The following is a 21,800-nucleotide window of genomic DNA, read 5'->3' as shown; positions in this document are numbered from 1 at the left end:
CCCTAGGCCACCCACTCTCTCCTGATCCTTCGTCTCTGTCTCACCAGGGCACCCGGCTGGTAGCCGAACCGGGAGTGGGGAGGACGCTAGTTGCGTGGTGGTCCAGTCCGCAGCTTCCCGCGAAATCGTGGTGGGACTGAACGGCGAACGGTAGGGGTGGCCTGAAGGAAGGGATGGCGAATGGTTAGGGGGGTGCTGGAGGGAAGGTTGTACCCATCGCGGAGGAGCCTTCCTCGCGTCTATATCGCGGCGGTAGCTGCGAGTCGCGAGAGCTCGACCGGCAGCTCGTACACGACCCCGACCGCCTCCTATTTCAGGGGTACTTTCAGTTCCGTTTGGATACCCGATCACAGAACGAGGCGGTTTTCTCCCCCTTTTCTGTGTCTCTGTCTAGCACACTCTCTCTCGCACTCTCTCTTATTCGTCCACACCTATACACACGCGCGCACACATACACCCTGTGTACGCTCTCTCTCTCTTTCTCTCCCGGCTGGCTCTCCCTCTCACGCTCACCCCTCTTCTCTGTTTCTCACTCACCCTCCCGTTCCTCTTTCTCTCTTCCTCTCGCAATCACAGTCCTTCTCCTTCCCTCTCGTTCCCTCGATTCACTCTCTCCTTGTCTCCCTCCCACCCTCTCTCGCTCTCTCTCTCTTTCCCACCCTCGGTCCGTGTCTACCCTGTTGCCCCTTTGGCTCTATCCGCGCACACGCCTCGCCTCTGTCCGCTTCACCTTTTTCTCGACCGCTGTCTCAGTCTACCGCGAGTCGCCTACGTCTGCTTGTAGATCTGGTTACGTGGCCGCGTGTGATAGTGCATCTTCGGCGAGCGTAGCCTGCGTACGTTTCTGTTACTCGTCGCCCTGTCGCTGTGCCACACCGGCCTGACTTTATCCGATAGCGGCCGGTGCGTGTGACGTCGGTCACCCGTGCCTACGCACGCGAGAACGCGTTCGCCGAACAGTGACCGGGCTACGCGGGGCCCGAGGCCCGCAGCAACAGGGTAGCGTGAACGGTACCGCGTACGAGGGCGAGCCAAGGAACATGACGGGGCGAGAGCGTCAGCGTGGACCACGGGAATCGCCGTAGCTCCCTCGGGCAGCCTCGAGGATGTGATCGACGGGAGGAGATAGACCGAGTCGCCGACGTAAACAAGGGAGAATGTTTTTGCAGAAGAGCAGGGCAGGTGGACGTGCAACGAATGATAAAGGGGAAACGATGCTGGGCGAGAGGATTTGATGTAAGAGGAAGCTGCAGAAAAGTGGGAGCAGCACGCTTGGCCAAGTTGCCTGGATACGGCCAGCACCGTGTTGCGCTCCCGGTGAAGTAGGAGGCAGCGAAGGTGGTGGAAGGTGGGTGCTAATACACGAAAGGATGGAGGATGCAGTGGACAGCAGGGAAACGAGGAAGACGATGCATGAGGCCGATCAGGCTGCGAACGCAGGTTCGTGGTGCGTCCAAGGGTCGCGATAGCACGGTTACCTTCTTCAGACGCGTCTACGTATGATAATCGTGCCGGGACCGTAGCCGAGGCTCTGTCCAGGTTCAGTGGTGCTGGCAAGAAACACGTCGATCCTTCCAGGTGATACGGTCGGCTGAACCTTTCATGGTATTTGGGAACATTTTAGACGCACAGCTGTGGGTCGTCGAACCCTCTACGCGATCCCCTTTGATCCGTGCACAGTGGTTATGAGGAATCCTCGTGAGAAATATTACCTAGATCGAAGGTGAAGGGACCTAAGTGTGTGGAAAGAACGAGGTGCACTTGTTAATGCTTAATACTTTCGGTTGTACTTCGGAGAGGAAAAGTGTATCCGTGGCAGTGAATGCTGCTGCCTGGCTAAATACCAAGGAACAGGGAACGGTGTACTCCGTGGAATACACGTCTCTGATACGAACACCTGTGAATCGAGAGCATCTGAAAGACTCGTGAAACACTTGTACCCACACACGCGCGGATGCGACGAGCCCTTTTCTGATACAACGTGCTCGTCCGATGTGTATCCAATTGCAAGGCTAGAACGTTGAACGCGTAATTGATTAATGATACCCTGGCGACAGATGCTGAACGCCATCGTAGGTACGTTCGTATTGACAAATTAGAAAACAGTTTTGGAACGTTTTGGATATATATTTTTTTAGGGTTAGGGGCTTACTTTGTGGTAGATAGTAGATGGGTTTTCTGTGTTCCATGATATTTGCGACTCGTGCTTCTCTCGCGGGTTTACGAAGGGCTAAAATGGGAGATGTTTCAATTTCTTGGGGATGTTTTCGAGAATACGAGGCCAAAACGTGCCAAAATCAGTGTAATGTGAAGTTAATGAATTATCTACAAAAGTATGTATTGAACTTGCTCAAATTAAAAGCATGACGAGTGTTTGATGTCTTATGCGAACGTTTCTCGTAAATAAATCTAGGACTTCGTTCAACTTGCAAGCTTCCAAAGTAATAGACGATTTCAAGCAATTTATATTTTTTGAACGATGGTAATATCTTGATGGTAACACGTGACACGTATTCTTAGAGGCATCAGTCAAGTCTTATTAGCAAGACCACTTCACAGGTCATATTTCAAAGAAGTAAATGACGAGAAGAAAAGAGGCATTTGAGGAAGCCCATCTCGCAACTTCGTGATACGCTCACTTTTTCTCGAGAATTGTGCATGGGGGTTCGCGATAGCAGTTCCTGATGAAATGGCAACAATCTCTTTTTAATCAAAGCACGTCTTTCCGATGGGAGCACGCGAAATCCCTTTCCACTTATAGCGAAATAGTAAACCTAGAACCGCGTTGTAAATGAAGAGAATCGTCGATTTCCAAGGTACTCATAAATTAAACGGCAATTTATAAATTAAAACGGTAAACATAAATTAAAGTGCTCTATAAAAATATCATTCTTATCAATTTTGACATTCTGTATAAAATTTATGAAACCGTAGATGTTGTGAAATTTCTGTCAGTATCACTATCAATCACGAAGAAGGTACCTTGTGGACTTCGGGAAATATTATGTTGAAATTTTCGTGGGAAGTGCAGCGTGTTTGTAACAGAGAGTTTTGTGTCAGAATTACAAGGAAATTAAATCTCTTGAAGTGTATTCCCCGTCTGCTAATGTGCTCGTATACTTCATGAATTCTGTCAGTAGTGGTATATGTCGCGCATATACCGGACGAATCACCGAGTATGCTCGTACGGATTTAAATAGCCTGCATCTCTCCCAAAATTCTGTTTTCCTGCCCTTCTTTTTTGTCCACCTTAATTATGGGAAACTCTCGGTCAATATAACACATTCCAATAAATAATAACGAGCCGTTTATTTTGAAAGTGACCTAAGTCCATTTTATATTTAAAATTTGTTCATATATAAATTTTTAACACTAACTTCAAGTTGTACACGTTACTACAATCAACAAAAAATAATTGGCAAATGGACGTAGGCCACTTTCAAAATAAACGGCTCATATGTTTCTATAACGTACCTTCTTCTATACAAGAAAATCCAAAAAGCAAGTACAAAAACAAAATATACCCATTGACGTGGTAATCGAAACAGTAGAACATCACGAAACGTCGCCTCTCCTTTAAAGCAACGCAGACTCTATCTTGTCACCCTCCATTGATTAGTTTGACAATTAAGAAACAATTGTTTTCAGGGGTTTAACGCGAGCATGCTTCAAGCACGGTGACAGTCGACGCGGACCTAGAGCCATCACCACTGTCGATACGAGGGCGAAGCTTGACGGAAGTGGACGAAACCGTACGTTGTTCGTGTGCAGAAAGTGATGGGGAAACGATTGGTCGTGACGGCGGAATAGGGTGGCCCGTTGGCGAGTGCATCGTGGACTATTCACGCGAGATTCTGCTACAGGGCACCATGATTCTAATCAGTGAAAGAGCACGCGACAAAGAGTTTCCGGGTGACGTTCGAGACGGTGATCGCAGCTAGAAGTGACACGAAATTGTGCAGTGCGCGAGCTGAACGAACAAGGGCATCCGGAACGCGCGGTGGAGAGGAGGAGGCGGATTCAGGGTAGCCGACCCTGGGCGAATACGAGATGTCGACCTGGACGAGTCTGCAAAATTCATTCGCCATGGCGAGCCGGACGAGAGGTCTGCCGCAGATGCGAATAAAGCTTTGTATGGTCAGCGCCGGTCTCCAAATAGTCCTTTTGCTCACCGTCCTACCTCAAGGTAAGTCTCGTGCCTGTCGACTGCCGTCCACCCAATCTTCGATAATTTCCAATCGTGCCGGGCAATACCGCGCCAGAAGGATTTACTTTGGCTGGGCGTAGCTCGAAACCAAGCGCTAATAACGATCAAAGTCGCCTTTCGAGCCTTAAAGTTGTCCTTAAAGCCCTGCTTAGCCGAGGTGTTGTGTAAGGGTTTAATTGGAACTGAAGGTGTTGATCGAAATGGAACTGAAGTTGCCCTTTGATAGATTAAGCGTAAGGAAATTGAAATTGTGTGCTGATTTTGGTAGTACATCGCTCTTTAAGTCCTTTTTCTTCCATCTCCGTTGTCGAGTGTATCAAGTGTGATTCGAATTCGAAGAATGCATTTGTCACATCTGATTGCCTGCTTTGTTTTGGTTCGGTTGTAAGGTTCAAGACTTAGGAAATGTAGTTGATGTAAGGGTCTTTGATGCAGGTTTTGATATAGGTCACATTTCATTGGGTGCTCGAAGATATAGGTTCCCAGTCGGTTTAATCGAGACGATGGTGGGAATTTGAATTTCATCGAGCTACCCTTGGCTCACCCTCATTTACATTCTATACTAGAATTTCTGTATAAAGTTGTTTCGCGCACACGAATATTCTCGGGAGTTTGGAATGGACTCGCAGATTATCTGCTTCACTTCGTTAGAATTGGGTTCAAAGAAACATTGTCAAAGAACCTACAAATCAGAATTTTTTTGGACACTTAGAATGAGATATGTTTGACGAAGTATTTGAAGGATTTTTTTTCATGATACATACGCGGGTGATAAAAGAGTTGCTTCAACTACGTACGCAGTAACAAAAAATTCAAACTCAGAAGCATTTATGGATCTATATACATTGCCATGTTGTTCTTTCCACTTTTCATACACGTGGCAGCTTGGATAATGGTTTCACATACATTTCGCATAGTGTCCGAGATCACCGCAACTTCCATTATCGACCACAGTGAGAATGTAAGAGTGGAGGACACGTTTCTTGTCATACACGGTTTAATTTCGTTGCAACGAACCTTCTTATACAAGAATTCTTGCTCGAAACTTTCTTCGTAATGTTGGAAAAGTTTCGATGTGGAAGCAGACCGAAATTTGTACGACCTCGTTTTCAGTTCCATCGTGGCGGGTCGGTTACCACCTTGTAAAGTGGAAATCCAAAGTGAACCTTAATTAGAGGTGGTACACCGAGCTTATCGAGACTCGCTTTCAGAGCTACTTCCTCCATTTCCAACCCTGCCCCTTTCTTTGGGTCTGGTCTCATGCACGTGCGCATGTATAGGCGTGCACATGTGCACAAATATATATTTACTCGTCTTTATATTCCAATAAATAAATCGTGATCCCTCGTATGCGACCTACACAGTACGTTATAAGAATAGTGCAATCACTGTTGCCACTTGATTATGTTGGAAATTATCGAAGTTAGCGAAGAAGTTTTTGTCTAGTATGGATTGCACGGAGTGTGAAGAAATTCGTAAATACTGCTACAAGGTGTTTACTGTGTGTGAGTTGTTTTATTGACTATGCTGCACACAGTTTGATGGGAGTGTATCAATGACATTGAGATAATTTTCTTGTTAATTTGTAGCGTACAAAAAGGAATTTCGTACTATGATGATAAAGAGGAGAAACGGTTGTAAAACGCGTCTGACCATAGACCGTCCGCTTCCCCTTATTCTGGAACCTATAGAATCTCTAATTGCATGTCACATAAACCCGTTGCTAAACGGTAGGAGACATAAGGAAATGTGAGATCTTCGAGGGAAAATGAAAAAGTATTAGTGTTTAAGGGAAATGGGGTTTATTGTTTACATTTTATACGTTAGAAGATTTATTACAGTAAGAACTATCGAATCAATCTCTATTAGCTAGGTTTTTTCTGCGTTCCGTTATATTTAGTGTACCTACTAATGATAAATTCAACTTCTCACGGAGACAGCTTATTCTTGACGATGATGATGATACTAACGCTCTTGTAAGAGTACTTGTTACTTTACCAAACAATTTCTTTTCCACGGATTTGCAAGAAACTCAACCTCACAAAGGTTGTAAACGCTCCCCCCCTCAAACTCCTAACGTTTCACAATTACATTGTTGCATTCGTTTCGGATACTTCTGTGCGTGGGGATTTATTATTAGAAGGGGCCACGATTCTCGTGAACAGGATATTAATAAAGAAATTTCGCGCTCCACTTTCCAAGTACTCCGCGTTTTTAGCGAAAAACGTATCGGATTAACCGTCGATTGGTCGCGCAAGGGAACACAGCACGCGGAGTTAATATTTAAAATTCGTTTCTCCTCCATTCTTTACGAGGTATTGATTAAACCGAAATATATGTATATGTATCCGAAATTTAATATCAGAACCGCAATGCCCCCGGTCTGGCGGCGTACGAGCTGCACGATTTACGAATAGCTCGTTACATTGAGAATCTCCTGGCAAACTTGTATAATACACCGTCTCGTCAATCATAGTTACGACTGGCACGGTCGGTGACAGTGCAGCGTATAATGAAATCAGTCTCAGTTCACTTCGTTACAGCCTACGGATTCGAATCGATGCCCAGCCATGACGAAACCGCATTTCGCTTCTCCCTGAATGACAAGTGCTTGGTTCTTACCTTGCTTCACTTCGCCAATGCAAATTCGCGCCTAAGTAACGTGGTTGTGTTCACCTGCTGCGGTGGAGGATTAAGAAGTGCCCATTGAGTGCATAATGGAAGAATGGGTCATGATGTTTTTGGAAAGTTAATCTCTTCTTTGATAGATTACTTTCTAATCACATTTTAATTCATATGTGTCTTTCCAGACACGTAGCTTTGGGTGAATCAATTTTTAGTCAGATAACAGTGAAAGTATGCCTACCCTGACATGTGAGATGGATATTTCAGGCGGGCATTTTGGGGTCTGCTTATTGGTTATAATATCACGAATGGTGTGATTTTTTAAGTACACTTTGGTAGTACTTAGTTTGTGAAGGTGTATTGTACAGAACGTAATGTGAGTCGCTATGGTAATTTGTCGATCACTCTGTTGATTAAAAGAGATACTTCGTACGAATTTCTATGGAGATTTTTAAAGTAGCTCGAGATTTTTTGTTCCTCTGATCGAAGGATCCATTTGTTCTTTTAGTTGACTGGATTCGTCAGAGAGAGTCTTTTTCTCGGATGGAATTGCGCATTTACTTCTGTCGAGTCGAATTCTATAGTATCTGGAAAATAATCGGTGATTTAGTGAGTGGAGAGTAGGTAACTAAGATTTTCTGTCTGTGAAGACAGGTAGCTGTCGTAATAACGTGAATTTTGAAGAGAAGTTGACACCTTAATTGAGAAGAATATGGCTACTGTGAATCATGCTCGAATTTTAATATGAATATTCCCTACTATTTTAAGATAGTGAGATAATATCTCAGCAACAAGTTGTGTACATATTAAGATTACATGCATTTATGCGAGGGAATAGAATGGAATAGAATACCATACAGTTTGTTAATCAAAGAGATGTATTAGATTGAGGCCTGATTTTGTTACGTCTGATAACACAAGCTAAATAATATTAATATATTAGTTATATTACATACGAATGTTAAAAAGTAGAGACTTCGTATAAATCAATATGCTTTAGCCGCGAGAACTTCACATTGGAACGACTTGACAGGTAATATTTCTAGAACTATGACGTAAATAGTCGGGCTGATTTAATGGCCATTTTTCACAAATTCAAAATGACTAAAGCTTGAAAATCTGGAAAGAAAAGAAATTGTCTACAATTGATGTAAAAAGTTTGTAAATCGGAGCAGGAAACTTTTCCACACGCGCCATCATTTCGTGTCTCTAAGTTCTTTAGCTATTTTTCACAAAAAATTATTTGAATTGAAAATGACACAGGCTCCATAACTGGTGGATGTGTGGAAAAAGATTAAAGAATCTCACGAAACAAAATTCAACTAAAGGTATCAATTTTTAAAAATAACGACATTCAACAATATTAACTATGTATCAATCTAACACATACTGAAGTCTGAATAATAATTATGAAAATTAGTAGGTACTGTAGACCAAGAATGATTAGTTCCCGGGAGATCATTACCCACCTATCAGGTGAAGTTTGGGGGACGTTATGAAACCTGTCTAAAATCTCAACTATGCACCCTTTTTGACAACTATGCATCAACGGGACTTCGAGTGACTCTCGAGCAATTTTCACGAAATTGAACTCATCATGGCACCAGCAGCATGAATGATTGTCGATAAAACGCCCGTTATAAAACGTGGTTCAGCGATATTCACGACGGGAACTGGGGACAGAAGTGACGCGATACCGAATGTCGAGCACTAGCACAGAAGACAAGAAACAGGTCAACCGAGTGGAAAAAATGTTCAGCCCTTAAGAACGTGGAAATCGTCTCAATTATTAATTCCTACCAACGCGCGCTGAATGAAATGGTGTGCTGCAAAGAATTCGATATCTAACGCCATGGAAAGCATAAAAAAAAGCAAAAATGAATTTTAAAAGTTACTTTCACTTCTGATTGTCCGATGAAATGTGTTGCAGGATTTTTAGCAATTTAATAAGCTTCTGTAAAACCTATGTAGAACGGAAAAATAAGGCTATTCCCTCTTTGGATATTGACCAGGATAGTTTAAGAGGTGAACGTTTCATTTTAAATATGAGACAGTATTTTGGAGATAAATAACTAGGAGAAAGAAATGAATCTTACTTTTAAGGAGCTTAAAGAATAAGGAACAATGAATAATAAAATTTAATCTAACTTCCCAGGATTGTTATACTTCATGTTAACTAGTGTCAAATAGTATAGCAAGCTTATAGAAGGGAACAAATGAAGACATGAAAAAATGGATTAAATACTTGTCAAATTAGATGTGTTTTTTATTTAATTTTTTCTGTACGTGGCGAGTCACGAAAAAGAGAATTCAATTTCAGTTTCCTTAAGTCCCAGAAGAAAACTGCCAATTTTCATAGGATCCATATGTTCTGAATCCTCGTAGCTATCAATCTCCCCCTCAGGGAACGATGAAGATGTGGAAACGCAATGTGAGAAAAAAGGTTACTGGATTGACCCTTGAAGCGTCGCCTTCCCTTCTTCGAACCCCAAAGCTGTTTAATCTAATAATTTAATAGAATAGTTTGCCAATTCCGTAAGTTTCGCTTCATCATTTACATTTTATTGTTAATTATGTATGTTAGAACTGTGTGATACAAGTTTCATCAGATTTACACACACCAATTTACAAGAGAATGGATATGCTTTCGGTAGTCATCAAAGGGAAATATTCAACATATTAACTTTATACAGATGAGAATGGAGGCACAGTCATTTGCTAAGCATGTTACGTACGCGATACTAAAATAGCATATTATGCAATAAGTACATACATTGCAGCTACTTTGGTACTATTGGTGTGTAAAACAATTATTCTACAATAGAGAGCGATTTCGCGTCGAATTCTGTGTGCAGCGCTCTTTGATATAGGCCTGCGAATGTAATTCTACCTCAACAGAAATCTGCTTCTGCTTTTGGTCGCGGTCAAGCAATATTTAACAAATATTTAACAAATTCCTTACAGTCATTTCCAATAAATGATTGCTCAGCCTTAAAGTTGCTGGGACATAAAGACCAGCTGTATAAATGCACGTGATCCAATGATATCAAATCTCTGATAACGCGGACAGAATAACAAAACGATGTAACTATTAAGTTACTCCGTCTCCTCAAATATAAGATGAAAATCAAAATGAGGTACACCTAAACAGAAATATTAACTGATTTTTTAATTTCAGCCACTTCATATAGTGACTATTATAGACCATTTAATACGTGAACATTTCTTCTGAATATTCTACAGAAATAAATCACAGAGAAGACTCTCCAGGAAGCGTTAATACAGCTATACAATTTTTTTCCATGAAGAATGTATTTTCGAAGGTCGGAGCTCGCACATTTCTTCCTTCAGTTGGGAGATTACACTCGATAATAAGTCATCCGATTTATCGCTATGCTTCGGCTGAAATATCCCCTCGAAGGGGCTAGATTTCAGAGATATCCAACCCCAGTGGTGCTCGCGATCGTGAGTTATTTCCAACGGGAGTGCAGATAGCTACGTGCAAAACTGGCCGAGACACTGCGTATTTTTCCATTTTAAGGTTTACGCCGGCCGATAGCTGTTTCTCAATTATTTACTCCGGCGAAAGGATTCGTTGCTCGTTCTACGGCGATGTTTATACGGTGACAAGATTGCCCTGACGAAAAATAGTTCCCTCTGCCAGAGACCGCAGGGTCTTCTTTCTACCTATTTCTTGTTAAAGCTCCTCAGCTTAACTGTCAGGTTTATTAAGGGAGAGGGGTTAAATACTGTTGCATGGCCGTGTCCCTTGCAACCTTTAATCTCTTTCGTGCAGCACTTGAAAATTATTTTTTATCAAAGCTGTGTCCTCTGAAAATCTATCGACGTCGCTTACCAAACATAGAGAGGTTTATATTCCCTTTTATACTTGGTAAGATTCTCCCTCAATTATGTAGTACGTTACGTCAAGGATTTCCTTAAAAGGATATCAAACGACCTACCATTCGCATGGTTCAGACAGGTAAATTAATACCCGGAAATAACGGTCCACCCTTCATTTTAATGAGTCACACCAGCACCTCATGTGTTCTATGGGGTTTTTAATCTCTGCTGGATTATATAAATCCTCGCTGAGGCTTTTAACGAGCGAAATTGCTGGCATTTAACTTGGTAAATATTGCGGAGGTTGAGAATTATTAACTGTTTTGTCTAGGCAAGGATCTTTCCACTGAAACTAGATTTCGTTTGTGAAATAATTCTAAAACTAAAAGGAAGGAAATAATATTGCGGTGAGTTGCTTTTGTTTTTCACGGTATACTTAACTAATTAACAGTGATTTCCTTGTTCAATGTATTCAGAAGTCATAAGGGTTTGACGCTACTCACGATTTATTTGGTCCCGTCATTCCAGAAGGTTTAATTGCCCCATGTATTTAGCGATTTAAAATTAAAACTCTATGGTAACTTTCCCATAACGAGATTTCATTTCGTATTTCCCGGCTACAGTTATGACACTCTCGCGCTCGCTAGATCGACGCTAGTGCCTCTATCGGTCGCGTGGCGAACTGGATCATTTAATTGCTCGACATTTCTAGTGTTCGCGCGCTGTCGTTCTCTCCGTGAAGCACGTAGAAAGTTACTTTGAATCTTCCAGTTCACATATTTTAATTGCACCTAGTTTGTTGCTCCTCTAGAGGATTATGACTGTTGCTGTTGGCGCGTAGATTCATTAGTGAAGTGAAGTGTTTAAGGAATCAAGGAAGTTGGAAATTCAAAGACACTTGACGAACGCTTTTCATGCCCAGCTTTTAAAGTTTCAACCATGCCGGAAGGTGCGTACATTTTCATTGCTTATGCACAGATCCTTTGGTTACAACGATAAATATTGTTGCTATTTGATAGAAACTGATCTATCGATAGTAGAATACAGCGAAATATTCAACACGTGTTTGCGATTGATTTGATTTATTTGGATATGATTGTAATTTCCATGAGTGGGGAAATTCGACGCAATATGGCGGAACCTCCGTTACACGGACTCCCATTCTTTGAATGTTGTCTTATTTCTTGTATGAGTATTTTGTTATATAACATTCCTTCTCTTATTGGAATAATTTGTATAAATGTCGAAACTAATTCTGAGCGTAATATTTTAATATGAAGATAACAGTGTATTTATTTGTTTACTAGTTCACATGTAATAAGCGTATGTAGTGTAGAATATTAGAAATATTTTTATTCAGAATTTTCAAAACCTGTTTTATACTAGAAGAATAGTTGGACACACGTTGGACCTCAAAGGCCCAATGGATATTTTGGGGAAAAAATAGACTGCACTTAATCTATTACACTCAATCTTTATTAAGAAAAATATTTAATAACAAAATCAAATACCCAAGAAATATCTCTTTAGCATTACGAGTCATCGTGATCTGAATCTTTTTCAGAGAGTAACTCACTAGATGGAAGTTTGGTGAGCCACTATTCAAAAACTTTATACAGATATTTGTCTGCTACTACTAATACATTGTCCACTTGCCTACATAAAGAATATTTACAGTGTTGTTAGTACACTTTATCAGTGGACACCTTCATAGTTCAATATTCCCTGAGCACATGTTTCATTTCTTCAAAAAGCATACTTTTTACAATGAATCGTGCAACCCCCCGTACCAATTACGAGTTTCCCCTTTAATTAAAGGTCAGATCCACATTGCCAAAAGAAAAGCGACAGAGCTTTCCCACGGGCTTAGAAAATAGTCATTGACTGACGATTTGGAAGCAACTTCCATCCACTGTGTTCAGTGACACTATGACTATCACACCCTCTTAGCATATTTGTCTCCGTAGACCCTCTGTATACCAGAAAATACTGTCATGCACCTGCAAATATCAATTACATTCCGTATGAAATAAAGCATTAGGTCATTCGATCTTCCTGCTGCATCTGTATTAAAAACAGACGCGTATAAATAGTCCTATTAAATTCGAAAGAAAACTGTCGCATGCTCCAGAGCATTGTGCCTTTCGTGCCTGTTTGCTATTATCGAGTCCAGCTCCTACAGCTTTCGGATTAAATAAAGGTGTACAGCCTCGCTAGCTGGTTCGTTTAAGCTCCCACGGCTGTCAGATGTCGAGATTTTTACATCGCATTACCTAGAGACTGGAAACAACATCCATAACGGCCGATATTGATTCGCAGAAACGCACGCCCCCACCCTATCGCTCGAGGGTGCACACGTAGCCCGCGTGCGAGTACGAAACGGGCATTAACTGAAAGGAGTAGTGCTCGAGAGGCTTGCGACCGAGGTTTTGCCAAGAGGAAAAATGTTTTTCTGCCCGGCGTCAGTAAGCCTTGTCGGCTTAACCTATCGTCTGCCTTATTTTCCCTGTGTATTAGTGCGCGTTTACAATCCTCCATGCGAAGTGCATCCGTGATGCGACGTTCGGGCTTGCACGTAGCCGAGTTCACGAAAGGCATATACAAATTATTCCGCAATTTTTCGTGTTCAAGGTATCAACGCGAAATTCACGCCTACCTGGTAAACGCGGGGAATACACTGGCCTGGAATATTTCTATTAAAACAGGGATTCGTTGAATAATTGTGGTAAACTGGGGTGCATGAGTTTGGGATTCTTGAGAGGAAGATCGAAATTAATCTTTGGAATTTTAGTTGTTAGCTTAGAACTTGAAAGAAAATTGTACCCTGTTGATTTTATTTGCCGTGAAAAAAGAAAGAGGTGTTATTGTACCTGAAAGAGAAATGATATGTTTCCAAAAGTGAAAGATTGTCTCTTTATTATCTTTTAATCAATTTACAACTCTTGAAGCATGCAAGTTTAGTCGCAATTGAGCTCAGTTATCTGTCGACCTAAACCTCCTGCAATCATCAGGTTGCAGTCATGCAACATTGATAATTAAGTCTTAATAAGCGTATCGACTCTAAGTTGTCTCAATTTTTAATGAATGCCAGATAACTATTTGTCCTGTACGTACTTGTTCCCTGAGATGAAGTGTAGAGGTTGAATATTAAAATGGGAAAGGAACGAAATTACGAAGAACATCTTGGTTCGCTTATATTTCCACAAGGAAAGAACAGTTGAAGGCACAAACGTGCCTCCAGAGATTAGAACTGAGTAATGGAGAAAGTATCTCGGTGGTATATAGTAGAAAAACTTGTGAATAGAGGACGAATTTTTGTTGACGAAGGGGAAAACGCTCAAGAGCACTTGTAGGAAGAGCGCTGAAGAATACTGTTGTTGTGACTACTGGGAGACGACTACCGACTCTCAATTTTACACTCTGTGTTAGGGTAAACTCTTCGTTTTATATTCTACTTTTCATTTTAAACTCGCGAGGTCTTCTAAATATTACAATATTCCCTATCACCTGAGATTCTTTTAAATAGACGCCATTTATGTAAGATGCATTTTTCGATGTCCAGGTTGATGAAAAGGAATTTGTCGGTGGCTTTTACAGCTGAATTAGTAACATAACCATGTGGTAGATCTACATTCGAATCTTAGTTCGGTAATCTATTAGATCAACCTGCCTACAGTTTTTAGAACTGCAACGTGTCTCGCGTTTTTACGCTTTCGTATTCTTTCGAAAGCAGAACCTTTTATTTGCCACAAGGAGGCAACGACACTTGTCTTCAGCTTGTTTGATCTACAGACACGAGACGTTCTAATTTCTCTCAGTAACGTGTTGACAATCATAAACTATATGATTAAATTTACCTAATTTGAATGCATTAAAATTGAATTGAGTTTGACATATATTTTAGGGCCTTATGTGTCTAAGAAATGAATTACAATATTATGAAATGGTCATAGAATATTTATTTACACTTGCAAACTTCTGAATACTATTACTGTAACTAGGAATCACGCAAATTTCGATGAAATTTTCAGCGTATATACAACTTACTTAAATCTACAAACGGAATTTTTAAATTTTCATTACAGGCTGAAATAAAAAAATTGAAAAAACGACCTTCACTATTTTCTTCACTATTCCGACCAATTAAATTTTTTTTCAAATCGACGAAACACGTCACTTAGTAAACTAATCCTTCTATAATCTGGCGTCTAAAAAAAACTCAAGTCGTTTGTACTAATTTTGAAAAAATTATTCTGTTTCAAAGAGTGTCCCAACACTTTTGTGGCCCACTGTATATTTCATTTAGTATGCCTAGAACGATAGGTATCATCTTCACCAAGCAGTTTATGGTTGTTAGCACATTTTTGAGTTTGCTGTAGGAACATACTCTACTTACGCATTCAGCTACAAATTAATCACGACGAAGTGTAGTAAAACTAAATGAGAAATAAAATAAGTAGATTCATTCCCTGGAATATTGATACTCACTTGTGAATCATCCGGTATAATCCGTCATACAGCCTGGTCCGCGGTCTTCTTTTGCATAAGTTTCTCTGTTCGATCATGGATTCAAACGAATCCGCGTCGTGTTTGACACGTGCAACGATACGTGGTAACGAACAAGCCGATTTGTCCCTGTGTGGGCCCGTGTGAGTGGAGGTTTCATTCGATTTAGAAAACGGCTTCCACCGCTAAATCAGCCGTCGGATCGATGGGGGCTCGCACTGGTTCGAGGTGGAATTCAATTGGTAGTCTCTAGTGAATCATGTTGACCGCGTATCTGATAATGAAAATTGTGCCCCGTATTTTATGACGAATTATAATTTCTACTTTCGCGAGGCAATCTCGTAGCTGGAGTAATTGGTAAGCTCTTCATTACGGATCAGCAAATGGACTTTAGTTTTAATGGAAAAAAGCTGCCAGCTTTACGCGTATAGGATCAACAGCAAGCATTCTGTACCCACCCTCCCTATACTGTTTTTAATATCGCGGTTAATTGTGTGCCGAGGTTGTCGAGTGTTCCCATGTTTTTGTAAACTTTCGAGATTACAGACGTTGTTGGACCAACTAACGTGTCGATGTTCTCATCGTCAGCAGACACATACTTGTACGGAAATTTTATTCTACTATAATTGCACAGATATCGAAATAATTGCTTTGTGTTGCTTATGCTAAACTTAATGATGACATATGTATGTACAATGATTTAAATACTTTTTGTAAATAAAAACCGTTTATACCGTTTTTGTAATAGCTGGTATGCGCATATGTAGGTTTTAAACGTTCAAAGTTTATGAAACGTTAATTTAGCTTCTGATGGATTTAAGAATAAAATCCTTTAATATGGTAGCGCGTCGCTATTCTTCAGTTACAATACACTCTTTCCTTAATTTATTCCTCTGTAGTATTTATCTCTGATCTCTAATCACGTGTTCAAAAACAGTTCGATATTGTGCTGCTTTCACCATTCTTCACAAATTAACAGAAGCCTTAAATAAATGTGTAGGGTGTTATGCACTTTTAAAACACAAATTACTGGATCCAAATGTCGTAGAACACTTTCAACATAGACGAACATTTAGACTTTAGACCATTTTTCTAAAAATCTTAAACAAGGTAATTATTTATTGTGGAAACTGTTGGTGTCGCACTGTTTAATAATTCAAGCTATAGAATACTAAACACAAGTAGAATAAACTAGAGAAAACTACATACTGATTAGAGATCTTCCTTTTCCATTATAGGTGCTCGAAACTTTGCGTGTTTAAGGACAGGCCTCTCCCACAAACTTAATATCACCGATCCTTCTTACCCTAGCAATTAGTACCTACACTAAACCGCGGCGCAATCAAAATTCGACTAACTTCGTGCAAACGTGATAACAATAAACGCGCGTCAAGTTTCGCAGCAGAATCTAGATAATTTAAGCGACGTGGCACAATTGATGAACTTTTAATTGGAACCGGCAATACATGGGTGTGTTCTTGCAGTACGCGTGTCCTAAATGCCGTGCTGTTTGTCAGTGAGACTTGTTAGAAGCAATATAAACGCGAAACTTTTGTCATTCCCGTGTCCAGATGAAAATCACAATCCATATTAACCCGCTCCCTATACGTTATTTCGTGCGACAGTATAAATTTCATTCACCAAAGTTCCAAATGCATTCCTCTGGGTGTTGGCCTCTAGCAGCATCGAAATGATTAATAATCTGTCGTGAAGGTGGAAATCCCCAGAGGAGTTAGTTAGAGAACGCCGCGGCATCTTCATCATCTCGTTCTCGCGCAGACTTGCCCAAATTTGCACCAGAGGGAAACGTATAACGCTGAAGATCGGGGCCGTAGTTTTCAAGGTTCGTTTACACGGGGAACAGGGTGGCCGTGATCCATTTTATTTAAATCACGGTCATTCATAACGTCCAAGGACCCTTCGAGCCTTTTAATGGTGATTTATGCCTGGCCACTTTTCCACTTCAAGAAGTTTCGAAGGGCGTAATCATTCGAAATCGTTTAATTGGGGAAGGCAGACATAGGTATGTAACTTTTGTGTCAGTGTTCTTTAGGGATGTGTCTGAATGGTTTGAACTTGAATTTGTAGGTTGAGTGGAATGAAAAAATGCAGCTTGGAAATATTTAATCGCATGTACTGCTTAATAGTAATATTTCTGAATTTTAAATGGAGTCTTCGATTTTTTGTGTTTAAGAAACTGTGATAATTCTTTCTGCGAAGCAGACCTAATCGTTTCGCATTAATCTGGATACTTAATATGGGGAGAAATTCAGCTTTCCAGTTTTTATCTAGAAACGTGTATAATTGAAGAAAATTACTGAGAAGATTAGATTACCGAGAATTAGATTCGTTGAAAAATACAATGTCTTTCGTGTGGAAACTTAAATCTATAAACAAAGCAACCTCAAATTAGAATACCTACTGGGATGAACTCCACAGGAAGGCGTCTACAATGTATAATCTTTCATAGCTCAATAAACTACAACAGTTACTTGTAATAGACAAGGACTGTCAACAATAACAAAATTTAAAAAACATTGAAACCGACATAAAAAAATTAAAAATGCACTAAAAAGTAAAAATTAATTTTTTCCCTACTTTAGTCTACAACTCTCAATTTTTTTATATCAGCGCCTCATCATTTGTACTGTGCAAATCTGGCACCTACTAAAAACCATTGAGAGTCGTAGATTAAATAAGGAAAATAATTATTTTGTACTTTTTAGGTTATTTTTATTTTTTTTCAGTCATTTTTAATTTTTTTTTAATTGTTTCATTATTTAACTTTATACTTATTCAAGTTATAAAAGTACATTAATGTAAAAAAATATGGGTACGCTTACACAAAGAGCTGCTCGTAAAAAAAGAGCCGTTTGCTAGAAACGAAAAATTCCAAAAATAAGCGGCTTGAAAAAGTAAGAATAAGGATGTCTCAAATTCGTTAAATGGGGTCTACAACTGAACGCGCGAAAATACTCTAAAATGCGAGGATACATGAAATACAAATGATGTAATCAGGCGAATTTTGAATTAACCAGTCCTGGCAAAGTATTGAGCCAATATTGATGCCGTGTTGGAAGCGTCCACCTGGGCATCGCCCTCTTTCGAATAAAAAAAATCATCAAAATCGGTCCATATACTGAGTAGTCATGCGGGGCCAAACAAAAAAAAAAATAAAAATACATACGGGTGGAATCTATAACCTCCTCCTTTTTGAAGTCGCTTAAAAATCATCTAAAACAGCCAGCTCCGCGTCACGAATCCAGAAATCAAGTCGATTTCACTTTCGTTGAGGTGCTGCGAGCATTCATCCCTAAAACTGGAGTAGCTTTTCTGCCATCAGAGCCGAGGACAGGCGACTTTTCGGACGATCCAGTTGAAGTTCGCCGCGCCAGAGATTCTCGAAACTTTCTGGCAATGATTCCCAAGTACTTTGGCTTATTTACAAACCGCCAACCGTGAGGGGCGTGCACACACGCGCGTATATACACGACAGGGCAGAAATGCTCCTCAGGAAATGTCGTCTGTGTCGCCAGAATAAATATACGGGTGGCACGCAGGCGCCGCGCGATCGGTGCGGTGAACTTTTATTTTCCAGGATAAAACTTCGAGTGTACACGCGACATCTGACTCCCGAAAAAAAAGTCCAAATAGGAAGAGCGATGCGGCTGCTAGAAACCGTTCGAGCTAACGGGCTGCGAAACGGCGCAGAGCGCAAGGCTACGGTGTGGTTGAGAAAAATGTGGGCAAAGTTCGAGGGTGGAGACACCATTTCGACGAACAACGCGGTTCGCCGAGAAATTTAAATGGGTCTGAGAGCCAGAAGACATTGGGCGCGGAAGGGTCTCGCGGATAGGTCTTCCTTTTACAGCGTCAGCGATTTTACGACCCGATATTCGCGATCGTAACGCTCGAATATGGCATTCCCGGGTGAATTATGCTCATAGACGATTTTAATCTAGGGAAAGTTTGGGTGATAATTATATTGCTCGTCGAGGAGAGGTACTTTATCGTGGCAATTTGAAGGATAGTGTTGGAGGAACGAGTTTCTTAGACGATATGGTTTATTTCGGAAGTAATGGACACTTTGATCTGGCGAGGCTTGACGTCACTGTCTAACGTATGCGGTTGGATGAATGAAACATTTCTCTGCAGCAAGTAGATCGTGGGAGGAGGATTCAAGGGGTATTAGAATTTGAATTTCTTAACACTTCGAAGGTTAGTATGAAATTGAGTTTCCAATGCGGGGGCACCAACGCGGAATTTCTTCTGCATTAAATGAACCGTGAATACCTTACATTCGATACGTCGATTTCTGCTTCATTTCCTCGGCTCGTACGTTTGCGAAATATTCGAGGACGTTTCGCGCGAGTTTGCCAATGCAAAGCAGGGGATCTTTTGTTTGGAGTGTTTCATTAACATAATCCAATCTTAATGTTCAATCTGCGCTTTCGACAATCGCGATTTGGTTTGCAGCGTCGCGCACCAGTCAAATAGTCAGTTCCGTTCCTTGCTGCGCGTTGCGATCAATCGTTACATCTCCATTAAACGGAAAGTCCTCCCTCGGATGTGTGTTCTAGCCTTTGGCCACCTGGCGATCAAAGCGAATTCAGGCAATTTCATGCAAATGCTAAAGAAGTTTACCGAGACGTGACTACGGGGCCATGTTAAATGTTTAATCGTGTCGCGAATAAAATTGCTGCAAGCTTTAGAGATTCTCTGAGTTCATTTCAGTTAAAAAAGATAATCAGTGTCCGTGGTGTTATACGTGGCATCGCGGAACACCTACAAGATGTTAAACAAAAAATGATTTTCTGTATTTGCCAAGTGCTCTAGAGTCAAGATTATCTCTAGCTATGTTTCTGTATTCATGAATACTGCCAGTTGTTCTTCCATATTGGTAACGTAGGTACCGCTTACCTTTCCTTTAAGTGTGAGTTTATTTTAGGGTGGTCGCATCAACACTGGAATCATTAGCGACCACCCACCTTCGCACAACGGTTACACCTACCTGATGATTTAATTACAAAATAATTCCTTAAGGCTCCATTACAAGAGATCAAGAAAATTTATCTCTTTGGAACATTTCACTAGCTTACTTTTCTTGATATGAATTCTCAGTTTCCATTATCGTAGCGTTATGGTGGAATACAGTAACCGAGATTGCAGAAATATGATTTTCTCGTTAGGTGCACGCGGTGGTCACTCTACTGTGTATCATATTCTGCAGAATTGGTAATACCTACATCCAATCGTTTTTACGTTAATAAATTCGAATTCCTCAAAAGGGAATACCTCGTCTAACCGTGCATTCTTCAACGCCGATTCTAAAGGATAGAAATAAAGATACGTATAAGACGTTTACGTGACAAAAGCGTTATTCGTTAGACAGAATCGTTGGTCTCTCTGTTGACGAGGTGCAGAGTTCCGCGATACAGGGTATCGGCAACTTTGGAGTCACTATTCATTATCACAGTGTCAGAATCCAAAGTAACGCCTCATTCATGAATCATCCATAAAACCTTCGCAAATAACTACACTTACGCTACCACGAATTTGTGCTTTTACCGCTCAAAGCAAACGTCAAAGCGTCGATGTGCCTTCCCGACGTTACATTATTCCATCGCGCTTGCCGAAAAGCACGGCACTCGGGGGCTACATACATCGACACCAGACACCCAGCCTACACCGGTGTCGCGTCTTTAACGCCACTCGATATTCTGATCGTCAATTCTCGCGCGCATGAGATCTTCCTCATCCGGCCAGCCATGTCATTTACTCAATCTCTTGCCAGCGCAGAGGAGCGTACTCACCAATATTAGCTCCATTTTCATGCCGGGTATTAAGCGTTGAACGGTAAACTGGATCAGTGTTGTCCGCGCGATATCAATACATCATAATCGGTCAGGACCAGCTGACGGCCGCGATCGCACCTGGTACGGGCACGACCATCCTCCATGGGGCTCGCTCCCTGCCTTTTTCTCTCGCACCCCTCCCTCCCCCCCGCCCTCTTGTTCTCCACGGGCATGGCCGTCGAAGTTGCAAAGGGAAGCACAGGAGGGCGACGGAAATAGGCTGATGAAGAGAGAAGCGAAAAGATCCCTTTTATAATTAGGCCCACGGGCGAAGCGTAGCTCCTCTAATTACCTGTCCAACAATCCGGGAGCGAATGAGTAAGTGGCTCCCGCCTCGAGACTAGCCGCCTTCGTTGTTACGAAGCTTATTCAGTTATACGAACGGACCCGCAGCAAGCCGCCAACGTCCTTGTGCACCTTCTTTTTTGTCGGCCGCGCTCCTGGAAATTCCCCGTCGACCCAGAATCTCCTGGGCCAGCGGACACGGGGGATGCTCTAGAAAGAAGGATAAACCGTCGGGGAAACGATACGAGTCGCGAACGGTGAATGTTTGGCGGGGGAAGTAGAATTGGGTGGTTTTGAGTTTCAGATTTTGGGCTTAATCCTGTTCGAGGTTTGATCCAGGAATGTCTGTTGTGTGGGACCGAGATGGTGGCAGATGTGTTGGATTCCGAGTCGGGGGTCGAGTGCAACACTGTAATAACTAAGTCTTTACGAGAGGTTTTACTTAAGAAACACTGTGTTACGCTGTGTACGCTTTTCGG

At 41.4% G+C, this 21,800-nt stretch overlaps 1 protein-coding gene across 2 annotated transcripts in view; it reads left to right on the top strand.

The window, feature by feature from the left end:
* Positions 1–803: 803 nt before the first annotated feature.
* Nachralpha6 (nicotinic acetylcholine receptor alpha6) overlaps positions 804–21,800 on the top strand; it is a 391,747-nt gene continuing 370,750 nt past the window's right edge. For both annotated transcript variants that reach the window (XM_076819769.1, XM_076819770.1), the window contains exons 1-2: positions 804–2,076; positions 3,649–4,186. In XM_076819769.1, coding sequence (XP_076675884.1) covers positions 4,051–4,186 — 136 coding nt within the window. In that variant the 5' untranslated portion in view covers positions 804–2,076; positions 3,649–4,050. The remainder of the gene's footprint in view (positions 2,077–3,648; positions 4,187–21,800) is intronic.

The sequence above is a fragment of the Andrena cerasifolii genome, chromosome 9 (assembly GCF_050908995.1).
Source record: "Andrena cerasifolii isolate SP2316 chromosome 9, iyAndCera1_principal, whole genome shotgun sequence".
NCBI classification, from domain to species: Eukaryota; Metazoa; Arthropoda; class Insecta; order Hymenoptera; family Andrenidae; genus Andrena; species Andrena cerasifolii.
This window is presented reverse-complemented; position numbering and strand designations above follow the sequence as displayed.